Below are 14,098 nucleotides of genomic sequence, written 5' to 3'. Positions count from 1 at the left end.
AAGCCGTTTAATATTTTCTTGTTCATATACGATCTATATGTTTGCCAGCTGAATTTACCTGTAACATTTATGAGGATTTGAATGAATGGATGATCACTTTTTGCGCTCTCACGGTTTTGCGCAGAGATCGCATTGAGCTGAACACCGTGTTGTCCCTATCGAAGCTGGTCTGATTTCACTAATAAATTTTGGATTTAGGAATGAATTTTAAAAACCACTAAAATAAGCCTAAAAAGAACTACTAGCAATATGTTTTTATACGCACTTGTTTCGTATGTTTTTCGCACAAAATATTTCGTACCTAGAAGAAGTGAAAATCTTGCTATGACAGACAGGCAGCCGACGCTAATTGACGGTCATTTGATTCCATGATTGCGTCACCGTCAGTATTGCATAGCTATAGTAGAGCATTATAATGCATGCTAGATAATATGCAAGTTAAGTTTAAAATGTTGTTAACTTGAAATAAATTACGGTTTAAAGTCATATCCGGCTAGTTGAGATTTTTTTAGGACCGACGTTTATTGTCCTCTTGGATTGTTATCATCGACATTATTCTTCCTATCCGCAATATTGGCTCTCGATAAATTCGAAATGTTTCTGCACGAATAGAGAGGATATTTTATCGAGCGAGCTTAAGGAAAATAAAAACAAATATATATGTCTTTTGATATGCATTGTTGTCTCCTTAAGAATCTAATGTTAGACTATAACTGCCACACAGTGTTACTTGATTTTCTCGATTGCCAGCCTATTACCCTATCATAGTTCAACAGCAGAAAAACTATAAGCTCGCACTCGATATCCTGCAGGACTCTCGCCATTGTAGCAGCTGCAACGTCATCTGAACCCATTACTGCGCCCCACCATAATGATCCTATTAAAGCATCATTTTCTTATCTTTACTCACTTCGCCATTAAATCTAAATAAAATAGCCTATTACTGTTATTATCGTTGCGATAAGTATAGCTAGCGTAGTAATAGCAGAGACCATAAGACGTAGAAGTACCGAAGATGGGGTTACTTTTGGCTTGTTGTTGAAACGACGATGTTGACAGCTGCCGCCGTCGCCGTCTGCCTCCACAGTCTTCTGCAAGGAGGGCCTCAGAACTGCGGCCCACAGACGGTGGCTGCGTATCAGAGATGCTGGGAGAGCCGGGCCAGGGTGGCAGAATGGACGGTCAGCGGCGCTAACGTTGTACTGCTACATTTCCGTCGATCCGAAATTCTCATTCGCCGGCGCGGCGACATTCATTGTCGTTGTTGCTAACGCGATCAGAATCACACGTATTATGGGAAATGGATTGGCGTCCGAATGGCGCCTGCTGGTTCGAGGCAAACGGGGTGATCCGGGTTACATTGAATATTATAGTCAGAAAGCTAATTCGGAGTTCTTGGTAGGAAGAACTATAATTCTTGATGGTTCCGTTTTATTTTGTTCTTCCGAATCTATTCCAGAGTAACTGAGTGGAACTAACTGTTATAGTGAGCGACATACAAGTTTCTTAGAAGTCCCATGTTTTGTTTACTTTCTCGCTGTTGTAATACAATATTGTAGGTTGTTAAATGTCTCTTCTAGTTGTTCTGCTAATACAAAATAGCGTCGAACTTTTTTAGGCTAAAGATAGGTTATATGCGGCACGTCTGCGAACGCAGTTTATAAGCGCTTTACGGCCTAGTGCATTCAGCGTGGCGAAACATGTATGGAGGCCTTATCTATTCTACTGTTTGTGTTGGTTTTATGTTATCCCTTATTTGGAAAAATGAATACATACTGAAATTTTGAGAACGACTTTGTTAGAGACACTTCATTTTGGGTACCTATATATAATCGGCTTACCATTTTGCTTATGTATAAACGGTCGGTGCTACTGCCAGCCTGCCGTAAAACTACGGCAAAGCTATAAGTACGCTCCGAAGTGGCCCGATAGTAAAATGGACAGAGCTAAGCGATTGGAGACATCTTTCTTTTACGTAATACGGCATGAAAATGAACCAAAATGATTCCTGGTCTCGCTTCAGCCTCGACGCCTCGGTGCTGGGAACATCATTGCCACACCTTTCACATTCCCGCGGCTAATCCTGTCTACTTAGTAACAATAAACGAAGCACGTATCAAAACGTGCTTTAGCTCTTGCTGAAGCTACTTTGTTTGTTGAAACCGCAAACATGTTACATCCACAGTAAAAACCCACAAGTCACTTAATAATAACAGCTTTTTTTATTTATCGAATTCGATAATTCACTCACAGACATGTTACGCATTTGCAAGCTATCTCATGTATAGCTCTGCTATTATAGTTGTGCTTCTTCATAAGAATACTGGGCATATTTCGATTAATGTTTGCCGTTAATACACACTTTTCTTTGTTACTGATTAGTGTGCTCTTGTTTTTCTCTGCTACTGCAGTGTTTTTTCTCCTATCCTAACGACGGCGTTACGTGTGATTACCCAGCATAGGTGGCCCGTATATATATATATATAATATTTATGTATTCGACAGTGTTCTGAGGCCGTCACGATTATATCTCATAACCTCTATTCTACGAAATCATTCAGCCTTTGAACCTCAACACCGACGAGTCTGACGTCGTCTGCAAACTGCGTTGTTATTGTTGTTGTTCTGTCGTGCGTTAGTTAATAACGTAGCAATCATACAAACGGGAAATCTGCGAAACGAGCAGACATACGATTCCTATCCAGTTCGTTATCTTTATTATCATATCAGCGCAACAGTGACTTTATTTAATACCGTCTGCCTATTTATAGTATCCGACGCTTGCCAAAAAATCGCGTGTAACATAACGTATGTCAGTTATCCTGTGTGTAAATAGTATTTGTTACTCGATGTAAATATTCTATTCCATACTCAAGTATGAATCAAATAAAAATTTAAAAGCAGTTCATCTGTAAAAGTGTGTTACCTATTTAACGGATAAGACAATGTTAAAGAGATGTGCAAAAAACAAATGTACGGAGTCTCTTATCTACTTAATCACCATCAGCTTGTCCAAGCTAGGTTTAATGTAAATTAGAAGATGATATTTACCCTCTTCTGATTATAAAACGGGTGCAGATATCTCTCGTATAATCGGCCTCGCTTCTATCAAAACGTCCGCGCTATATTACCTAAAGCTATCGTATTATCCTAGTGCTGCATAACAGCTGGTTCGAATATATATCATTTTAATGGTAGGCCAAAATAGCTCATTCTCTCTTAGCCTGAAATCGACGAACGTTACAGATTTAGTGACATTCTATACTATAACCTAATTGCTTCTAAAAGTGGCGTCCTGCTATTGAGAGAATGCTATTTTTTCGCCATTTGTCCTCATTCCATTTGCATAGTGACTCGATCGTTTACTTCCAAGTCGTGTTTGCCGTCGTTTCGCTAATATACCGCACGGCAATTATGTTACATCGCCCTAAAAAATGTCCTCCTTGGGTGCGTTTTACGAAGCGAAGTAACGTCTTGTGCTTCTGGAACAGCGTTATACTGCTGCGTCTACGTGCATTATTAGCTGAGTACCACGCCGTCGTATGCCGAACGACGTGGTTTTAATGGGAACTGTTGTTGTTATTGTTGTTGTTGTTGTTGCTGCTGCTGTTGCTGCTGTTGTTGTTACTATTACTGTTGATGTTATGGCTGTTATGATGTCTGCGGAAGAAACTGCCAAACATCCCGATTCGTCGTCTTGAATCCCTATGCGATCCTTGTGAATCGGTCGATATGGCTGACTCAGCCCTTTCGGATCGAAGTGTCGAGGAGGAATGTGACCGCAGACTCTCCGTAGGGTTTATTCCTGTGGGCAAAGATGTTGTGCGACTTAGGTTGGGGTTGGGGTTGCGTTCGTGGTCTTCGTCACTGAAAGCAGCACCTACGTTCCCATACACAGGCTCTTTAGGCGGAAGGTTGCTGAACGCTGGGCGACTGTAGTCTGTAATTTATTCAATTTTTTTTAAAATTTAAAAATTTAATAATTATGTTGCGTTTTATTATTCTAGTCCATATCAATCTGTGTATCTTTTGTACTTTTGAAAAAGCCAATAACTATACGGTGTATGCAGCTATAATTTTTGAGCAAAGTCTTTTTTATCGTTAGCTTGATTATGTGCGGTATTAAAGACTGATTTTTTATAAATAGCTAACCATTACAAATATACTAAATTCACCAAATGAGACCGGCTTTCAACTTCGTGCACGACAGGTCTTGACAAAAGGTCTCTATTGCGAGTCCGCTTACCATCCTCTTGTTGCTGCTGTTGGAACATTTGTATCCTGTCCTGAACGCTTCCGGGGTTATAGGTAGTTGTTGTCGTCCAACAATTACCATTGCCCTCAATGACACACTCGGGCAAAGTTGGTGTCGGGCTGACGCTACCGATTGAGGAGTTTAAGCGAGATTCGAAATTGGTGGGCGTACTTCGTTCGCTACCACTAATCGGCTGTTCAGGTGTGGGCTCCAATGGTGCTCTCATCTGACTCTGATACCCCGTTAATTGTTGCGAAGGGGGTAGTGCTGCGCGATATGCAATCTTATTTACCCATTGCGTTAGTTTTTCATCGCTTTGTGCACTGAACAGGAACTCCGAACCATCCGACAGCGTCAGACGGAAGACGTGCTTGCGCTTCGTGTAATCCGTTGCCTTGATAACATGTGCCTGGATCGATATATTGAAGAGAATAGGTTGGAAGTGAGAACGGTTTTAAATGGGAGACCAGAAATTGTTATAAGAGACTCTCGATATACAATACACGCTTATCAGCACACCTCCCTTATCGCATTTAGGTAAAAATCGCACAGCAAGCAAATAAAACTTCATATAAGGATACACGTAAAAACCATTTGTTTGAGACTAAAATGTGATCATTTACATATCGACACAAGACGTGTCAATAAACCAATTGTTTCCCGTTGCGCATTGCACTTGCGCATACTTGAATGAGCCCCACTGCAAGCAAGTCCAACACTTACGTTGCCCAAGTTAATAGGAGGAATGTTGGTATCCTTCAGCCTTAACGCCTCTTGGTCCTTAAAGAAAGCCAGCATATGTCCACATAGGACAGTGTAGTGCGTTTTCCAGCTGCGTACGGGGGCGCGCTTGCCACCGATCTGCAGTTCGTGTTTACGATCTAATAACCCTTCGATATCACTAGGAGGCAGTTCGGCAGTGCGCTGTGAGATGGTTGAGGTTCGGCGACGCGTAATAAAACTTGGCGCGCGACGGACTACGCTATAGTTCTTTGCGTCTGTCGAGGGCCTCATGCTTTCGACACGACGCAGGCCAATTCTGCTTTCACTTTCCATACTTCGCTGCGACGAGGTTCTGCTGAGACCAGAGCGGCCAATACCGCGTTCATCGTCGGTCGGCGAAAGGTAGTCCCTGCAACGGTGGTGTAAAACGCGACGTTGCTCCACCTGTCGAAGCTGATCGAGTCTATCTTTCTCACGCATTTGCTGTTGAGTCTGTCGGTCTTGTTCTTCCCGTTTCTTAAGCTCAGCAAAGTCCTTTTCAAGTAGGGTCTGTCTCTGTAGGATCTTGAATTTTTCCTCTTGTGATAGTATCTATGGTACGATAAGAAAGCATGTATTATAAAACAGCATATATTCAAACGAATATTTTTTTTGCAAACTGTTTATCTAAAATGGGACCCATTCGTTACATAATGGAAAAGTTATTGTATAACACGATCTTGTATTTTTGTTTGTTGTTTCTTAGAGCTATTCACTTACTCGTGTTAAAATTTTCAGCGGTACACTTACAACTTTAGTAAGATCCTCATGCTTTTTAATGAGATCCTCGACGGCTTCCAAGGAGTCTCCTACGTTTGAATCAGTCAAAGCTGCCTCTCGGCTTGTCAGCCAAGCGTCAAGCTGATCAGCGTCGCGCATAAACTTTCTCACGTCAAGGTTTTGATCATACACGTGCTTTCGGCGGTCCCAAGTCTCTTCGAGGATAGCTCGGAAGTTGTCGAGCCGTATCATACGTTCGCGCACCTCTTCAGACATGAAGTGACCACTTGTTATTAGTTTTTGACCGTCCTGCTCAAAGCGCTCAAATGCAGGCTTTTTAGCGTCGATTGACTTCCTGTTAGCGTGGTGGCGAATCAGCAGTGCCTCAGAGCTCGCCACATCGGACGGCAGATCATCCGCCGTGATGATGGCCAACATTTCATTTGTCCAAGCTCTGTATTGCAAAATGAAATAAGAAATAATTAAGCTACTGCAAATAAATAGGCGTACGCGAACGCGCCAAACACCTGCACGCGTGATTGTTTAGGGGTTCATGGGCTATCTGCCTATGGATATTGTTACAGGCTCTTAGGCCAAGTCAATCCTGTATCGATGCTCGTGATGGAGTTACCTATCTCGCTTGGCGACCTGATCAAAGAGCTATGCATATACAAATTAAAAAAATAGGCAATTAATGCCGTACATGAGCTGGCTGTATTCGTCGAAGTACGTTTGGCCCTGCTCCGCCTGCGCGAGTCGCTCCTTCCGTTCGTGACAGTGCTCCTGAACCCGTTCGAAAATGCTCTGCACTTCATCGCGCTTCTCTTGCAAGTGGTCTCGGGCATCGGGAAAAGTATCCCAGAGCTGTTTGCCTTCAAGCAACGTTTGTTCGACTTGTTTTCGTATCGCATGCATTTCACGTTCAAAGCCTTCGTGTAGGCGAGCATTACGCTAAAATGTCACATACATATCCAGATGAAGGTAAAAAAAGGTTTGTAGGATGGATAGCTGCTTACATTAATGTCACATAGAAAATACACGACATACCTCAATGATTATTTGGCAGTTGCATTGTTAGCTAAATAAGCAATACTGTAATTTATATCAATTAGCAGTACTCCAAGGTATCTAAAAGATCATCTATAAGATATCATGCTGGCCATTGTTTGATAGGCGTTACTCAAATGAAGTTGACAGCAGCACGATTGGATTGTGTTACCTGTATGGTCTCGAGGTCGTGGCCGCATTCATCGGTGTTTATGACAGCATCTTTCTCTATCATCCAATCGATGAGTTCATCTGCGTTCTTGCCGAAGGTGTGTACTTGCTTGGCTCCTATCAGGGCATCCTTTCGTTGATCGGCACATTCCTTGAGTTCTCTATAGAGTTTGCTAACTCGGTCAGAGTTTCGCTCAATCGCTTGGGAATCTTTGTGGCTCTGGTTTTTAAGTTTGTGTGCCGTCTCAACGATACGAAGGACACGTTCTTCAGTAGAACCGAGTCCTTTCATGAAAGCATCAAACTTTTCCGCAAGCATATCCACCCGTTCGGCATCATTTCCATAGTCATCCGACGACGCAATAAGCATTTGTTGATTCATCCATTCGATGGTATCATCGACCTGGCGCAGGAAGACAAAATATTTATAGCTGGCACCGAGCTTTATTTGTTTCCCCTTAATGTCTTCGAGGAGAGTCTTCCAGAGTTGCTCAGCATTGGTGACGCGGTCACGGATATTAGCCGAATCAAAATGATTTGCATTGATAAGCATTTCGGCGAGCTCCTGCAGTCGAACGACGTGTTGCTTAAAGTTCTCGGTGTCGCGAAGCACCATATCAACCTTTTTCTCGGCCTTCGAGCATGAATTCTCATCCTTGAGTTGATCACAGCTCGCCAATGCTGTTAGTCTTTCCTATGAAACATTGAAGTTTGAATGAACATACGGCGAGCAAGTATGAAGATCGGACTACTTTCATGTATTCCATTTAATCAAGTTGGCTAGCTACTTCAACAGTCAGTACTAAGCAAGATAGCTTGACTAGTTAAGCTAAATACCAGTTAGATTAAAGGCTTACCTTAATCCATCCTTCGACCTCAGCGGCGTCTGCAAGCAAAGCCTGTCCAGCGGCGCTATCCTCAAGCCTTACGCGTCGCACTGAGCAGGCCTCACGCAGGGCAGCCCATGCACTGCGCAATTGATCGATCTTTCCAGCAATCAACTCCGCGTTCAGATGTTTGCTTTGTACAAGCTGTTCTCCCTTTTCGCACACGCTGCGTACAACGGACTCGTGGGTTTGCAGCTCGTTTTCCAAGTTCTTGTGTTTTTTCAGCAACGCCTGTACCGCATTCAGGTTCTCTCCCAGATCTAAAATTTGAGACGACATAGAAGGCACGATTATTAGGACTATATATATGTTAGGCTAGTGGGGACTATTGCTGCCTTCGACGAAGATATTCCTCAACCAACGCTGGTATAACTTATATACAATTATTACGTTCATATTAAACAATTCACGTGATATAATCATCCGATATTAACTATTTCGGCAACACTCACCGTTGCTAGTGGCAATACTCAGACGAAGTTGTATCCATGCCAGCTCTTCTTCGACGTCGTCGATAAACTGGTGAAGAATGAGTGACTCCTCGAGGTTTTCACGGCGTGTCTGGATTGGCTCAGTTAGTTCATCGTACTTTTTCACAATGGCCTTCGTTCGTTCCTCAATCTCCTCCGCCAAGTAACTGTCATTCTTGACTAGTGTATCACGTTGCTGCTTGACGCGTTCAATGTTGTCTGAGTAATTGTTCACTTGTGTCTCGAGCTGTGAATGCTTCTTGAGCAAAATTTCTACAGAAGTCAAATCTCTACCATGATCCTCTGAGTTTAGCTGTATTTCTACTTCGTGAATGAAGTTAGCGCAATCTTCGACGATCCAGTTGAATAGCAGACACTGGTATGAGTCGTTGAGGCGGGCCTTCTTTACCGAGACCTCCTTGAGTAATTCCTGCCACAGTTCCTGGATTCGATCAACGTGTGCTTTAACTTGAGTCGCGGCGAAGTTTTGAGTGGTAACTATTTGCTCACCCTCTTCCATGACATTGTCTAAGCGACGTTGATTCGCGATCACCTCGGCTTCAAATGCCGTGTGTTTCTTGATCTTTGATAGCAGATTGGTAAAGTCGCGGTAGTTTTCATCAAGCGCGACTTGCATCTTTTCGTTAATCCAAAACTCCAGCTCATAAACGTTCCTCAAAAACACCTGCAGGATCTGCGAAGATTGTAGCTGTTTTGCCCTTTCAGCAAGTCGTTGTCTCATACGGTCCCTCCGCTTGACTAGCTGCCCGTACGTGGTCTCGATGGAATCTTTATCATGGTGGCCCGATTCAATGAGCTGATCAACAAAGACGCCCAGTTGGTCAACGCGGTCTCCTTGGGCCTGGAGAGTATTAACAAAATTAGCGTGTTTACCAAGCAATGCACGTACGCTGGTCATGGAATCGCCGATGTCCTCATTGTTAAGGAAGCCTTCACAGGTGAGCAACCATGATTCGGTGTGAGATACCCGTTCCTTAAAAAGAAGCAGCTGCTTGTTTTCGTTAAGCGCTAAACTGCGTTCCTCCCAACATCCATCTAAGTCATTCAAAGTTGATAAAATGGACTGAATTGCCTGGTCGATCTGAGCGTCGAGTGTCTTGGATCTCTGGAAGTCGTCCGCTTTCGCTTGTTCCAGAAGTTTTTCTCCATCGGCTAAAATTTTTTGAGCCACTTCTTTCTTGGAATTCATATGCGCTTTTCGCTCGTCATGAATCGAAACGAGCTGTTCAGCCTCAGCTGAGTTCTGTGGCTGCTCCTGAGCTTGAAGATCGGATCTCATTTCATCGTACCACTTAATTAGTGACTTAGCGTCGTTAAGGAATTTATGTACATCGTAAACATCTTTCAAACGAATACGTTTTTCTTCAGTTAGACCACGTAGTTCGTTCCAATGTGACCGAACCTCATCCATTTTTGGCTGAACTTGTGTATTACAGGGAACAGCCTGAGCTTTAATCAGAGCCTCCATTTGCTGTTCGTGGTGTTTTAGCTTCTTTGAGATAGTTTCCTCAATTTCGCGCTCGATAGCATCTTGTTTCCTCTGTAAAGACTCCACAACCGCAAGGCTTGTTGGATTTTCCTCGGCCCGCAGGAGACCGCTCTTTTCCTTGATTCTATCCATTGTATCTGAGAGGTCTCTAACGTACGAATGAACCTTCATCGCAGATTTGAGCTTGAGTCGATAATCTTCAAGTGCTCCTTGAAGCTTTCTCCAGTTGTCGTTGATCTCTCGCCGTCTTCTTTCGATTTCTTGTGTAGCTTCTTTTCCGCTGTGGCCACTAGCTATAAGTTTATCTGCGAGTCCATTGATCTTCTGAATACGTGATTCGTCCACCCTCATGTCAGAACCCACATCATCTAACTTGCGTTCTAAGGTGGTGCAATGCTCGAAATCTACACCAGTGTCTCCTGCTTGAATCATGAGACCTTTTTCACGAATCCAAGACTCTACCTGGTTGCACTGATTGTTAAATTCAAGTATATCCTGGGCCTCCTCCAAACCGATACCACGTTCCTTGAGAAGTTTTATGAGTTGCTGCCATGACTTAAGTAGCTTGTCCAACGGTTGAGCGACCTCATCACGGTGTCCCTGCTGCATCAACTCCTGGCCCTTGCGCTGGAGTTCCTCGATACTACATCGATTGGCGGAGAGCTCGGCTTCAAATGTCTGATGTTTCTGCAATTGCTTCATCTTTTCTTCTAGCGTAACCTTCCCATGACTTGCCTCAATTTCGCTGTCCAATTTCTTCTTACGTAGCTCAATCCAAGACTGAGCTTCCTCAGCATCAAAAAGGAATTCGGCAAGGTGAAGCAATCTAAGTAGCTCCCTTCTCTTGAGGTTTGTAGCGTCGACAACCTTTTCTCGCCTAGCCAAAACCTCACTTAGCTTTTGACTTATAAGAGCGCTGTCGAAGTGGTTTTGCTTGATGAGAGCTTCAGCATGATCTTTCATGGTAATGATTTTATCTTCCTGGCTCTGCAAAACCTTCTCAAAAGCTTCGTGTTTCTTCAGGGCGTGCTTCACCTCATCAACAGACGAACCTGCTTCGTTACTTGCCAGCTGGGCTTCTTGCTGAGCACACATGGTGTCAATCTGTTTAACTTCTCGAAGGAAGAAGCAACGATCTAGCAGTTGCTTAAGGAAAGAGGTTCTCTGATCGAAAAGCTGATAAAGCTTCTCATGAGTCTTCTCAAGCGACTGTACACGTCGGTCGATCTCATCAGACGCGTAGTGATTAGTTTCCTTCATCTTCATACCATGGTTGACGAGAACAACGAAATTGTCATCGCGAGTTTGGATTTCGGCACGAATGTTCTGATGCTCGCTCTTCAGTGCCTCAACGTGCTCATAGCTTCGAGGGTTTTCTCGAGCCGCCAAAGATACGCATAGCTGATTAGCCCAATTCTCAAAGTCTCGGCAAGCGGTCAGGAACTTCTGCAATCGTAGACTATCATTTAGTGTATACTTCCTCTTAGTGACAATGTCCTTAAGCTTATTCCATTCATCCACGACGCGCTGTTGTTTTTCCTTGATATGCGTAGCATTTCCGCCCTGATACTCCCGTTGAAGTCGGTTGGCATCGTCAACTAACGTTTGCAGGTGTCCTTCAAGACCAAGTAGCGTGTTTTCAAAGCTCTCGTGCTTTCGCTGAAGTTCCTGGACGGCTTTTAGGTCACGGCCAATATCTTCGGGAATAGAAGCGAACTTCTCCTGGATACGCCCCAAAGCCTCGGCAACGTCTCTATTGAAACGGTGGATTTCGCCGGCTCCTTGTAGTTTATCTTTTCTGATTTCAATTGCATCTTGAAGGTCTTCCCACTTTTCTTGCAACTCTTCTGTTAACTCTTCGGCTTTTACAGCGTTCGAAGCATTATTTTCAGTAATTTTTTTGGCCAACACAAGCGCCTGCACGTATCGTTCCTCTCCGGCCTGAACTGAGATGACGAACTGGTCAAATTTGGCTTGCAGCTCAAGTAGATGTTCATAGTCTGGTCCATAGTCCTCGACAGAGGCTATGGTCATCTTATCCTTGATCCAATCGAGGATTTCCTGATGTTCACGAATAAATTCATGATGTTGTTTTGACTCGAGAAGTTTCTGCCGACGAAGAGCGGAAAGCTTGTGCAAATTCTTGATCTGCTGCTTAAGAGTTGCGTTCTTATTGGAAATTGTCTTAGCTTCAGGGTGCTGCTGGTCGATCATCTTCTGCGCAACGTTGCCCATTTCGTTCACAAGACCAGAGTAGCTGTCTAGCTCGAGTTCAAACGCCTTGTGCTTCGTGAGCAACTTGATTGCGCTATCCTCGTCTCGACCAAAATCTGGCGAAATGAGGTAATTTGTCTTCTCGTTAATCCACTGTTCGATCTCGTTTATATCCGTGTAGAACTGCTGTGCTCTGACCGAAGATTCGAGTACCGCCCGCCTCTTCTTTAGCTCCCTTTGAAGACGCTCCCACGCATTCTCGACCGCCGTCCTTTTATGGCCCACATCTTTAGACAATTGCTGAAATCGGAAGTTCATCAAATATAAAAGTATATTTAAAATAGCCGTCGTTAGGTGTCTAAACGAATAAATTGAAGGTGCTACAAACTACGCTAACTGCGTTGTTGTTGCTATTTTTCCTTCTTCTCTGCTTGTTTGTTTATTTTCGCAACTGGACGCTGGTGTGAACGTAGAAACGAACTAACCTGGAGAAGATCCTTCCAGTTTGCTCTTGGCTGTGCATCGACCTCATGATCTTTTTTGACTGCGGCTCGGGTAATCGGACTGTCTCCTCGGCCCTGGTTAGTCTCAATGGCTTTTGACGTTTGCAGGAATTTCTCAAGGAGAGGCTGGTGTGCTTGCACTTCACGAGATAACTTCTCATGTTTCTTCATAGCATTCTGCGCATCCGTCAGTGATGCACTCTGTTCGGCCTTCGTGTTCTGTGGCGGGGTATGTTCCTCTATCCACTTTTCCTCGCTATCGAGATCGAATTTACACTGATGAAGCTGCACCGAATCGTTCAGATATTTGCGACGCTCTTCGGCGGGTGATTTCAGTGCTTGTAGCTTATCTTGAACACGGCGAGCCGCAGTTTCAATATTGAGCCCATCGAAATGGCCGTCCTTCGCCAGCTGACCTCCATGGCTAGCAAGATCAGCAATCTTTGCTTCAGCCGAGGCCATGTCGTTTTCGATAGCTTGTTGTTTTGCTGCAGTAATAGATCGCACAACCAGCTAGAATCTATACATACTATTCAAACTTACCATGAGTTCAAGGAAGGCGTATGAGATAAGATCTAGCTTTTTGTTTCCAAGACTAAAAGTAAAGTGTCCCAAAAATGTTACTTGCTACCGTCTGTTAATATTTATATACCATGACGCAGAGTTATGAAGCTGTACGGTCTTATCCTTACCTAAAAGGTCCTTGGCGCTACGTAAGTCGTAACCAATATCGGTTGCCTGTAGCCTCCTCTCAATATCATCAAGTCGACCCTGAGCATCGTCCAGAAATTTGTAGTAATGCTTTTGTCGATCAGCTTGCTTCAGCTTGTCGCCCTTGTCGTCACTCAACTTCTGAACCGCAGCCCATTCCTGATTAAGACTGTCTAGAAGCATTTCGATGTCATCTGATTTGAAGTGTTTGTGATGAATGAGTTCCTTGCCCGCCTTGTTGACGGAGGCAACTCGTTCCTCATTGGCACGAAGTTCAGCCTGGAACGCCTCGTGCTTCTTGAGCTTGCGTTGTAAATTGCCTAAGTCACGGTAGCTCTCATCACTAGCCATCTTCTTTTTTGCTACAATCCAGTTCAACGTGTCGTCGGCGTCCGCTTTGAATTTTTGGAAAGCGTGCGAATCGAGAAGCTTTTGGCGAACGGCATAAGCTTCATCTTTACAGCTCTTGCGTCTCCCTACGACCGCATCGCGGGTTTCGAGGATCTTGGCGGTCTCATAATGTTTAGCTTCAGCCAACTTGTCAGCGATGTCTTTAAATTCGCGAACCTTCTCATCTTGTTTGATTAGCGTACTGACGAGATTGTCGTGCCGCTTTAACAAGTTCTCCACCTCATCAAGCGTCTGACCGAATCCTGTACGCTTCAGCACATTCATATGTGAGGCTGTAATCGAGTCGATCGAATTCGCTTCCTTCATAAATATTTGTAGATCGAGCGATTGCTTCAAGTGCGAGAGCTTTTCAAAATATCCCCTAAACGAATACAAATAGCATTTAGTTAAAAGCTAGCTCAGTGAGCTGCTACATCAACGTTGGTAGGCACGGTCTT

The 14,098-nt window shown here is 43.9% G+C and overlaps 1 protein-coding gene across 7 annotated transcripts in view; it reads right to left on the bottom strand.

Moving 5' to 3' along the window:
• Nucleotides 1–2,199: 2,199 nt before the first annotated feature.
• kst (spectrin beta chain, non-erythrocytic 5 kst) overlaps nt 2,200–14,098 on the bottom strand; it is a 77,085-nt gene continuing 65,186 nt past the window's right edge. For all 7 annotated transcript variants that reach the window (XM_086983571.1, XM_022799796.2, XM_086983572.1 and 4 more), the window contains 10 exons: nt 13,232–14,022; nt 12,522–13,027; nt 8,295–12,336; nt 7,813–8,102; nt 6,957–7,649; nt 6,441–6,688; nt 5,768–6,191; nt 4,979–5,569; nt 4,247–4,664; nt 2,200–3,940 (listed from right to left, as the gene is read on the bottom strand). In XM_086983571.1, coding sequence (XP_086839697.1) covers nt 3,561–3,940; nt 4,247–4,664; nt 4,979–5,569; nt 5,768–6,191; nt 6,441–6,688; nt 6,957–7,649; nt 7,813–8,102; nt 8,295–12,336; nt 12,522–13,027; nt 13,232–14,022 — 8,383 coding nt within the window. In that variant the 3' untranslated portion in view covers nt 2,200–3,560. The remainder of the gene's footprint in view (nt 3,941–4,246; nt 4,665–4,978; nt 5,570–5,767; nt 6,192–6,440; nt 6,689–6,956; nt 7,650–7,812; nt 8,103–8,294; nt 12,337–12,521; nt 13,028–13,231; nt 14,023–14,098) is intronic.

This window comes from Varroa destructor, unplaced genomic scaffold (assembly GCF_002443255.2).
Source record: "Varroa destructor unplaced genomic scaffold, Vdes_3.0 BEIS01000003.1, whole genome shotgun sequence".
Taxonomy (NCBI): Eukaryota; Metazoa; Arthropoda; class Arachnida; order Mesostigmata; family Varroidae; genus Varroa; species Varroa destructor.
Note: the sequence above shows the minus strand (reverse complement) of the source record. Positions and strands in the feature narration are given on the sequence as shown.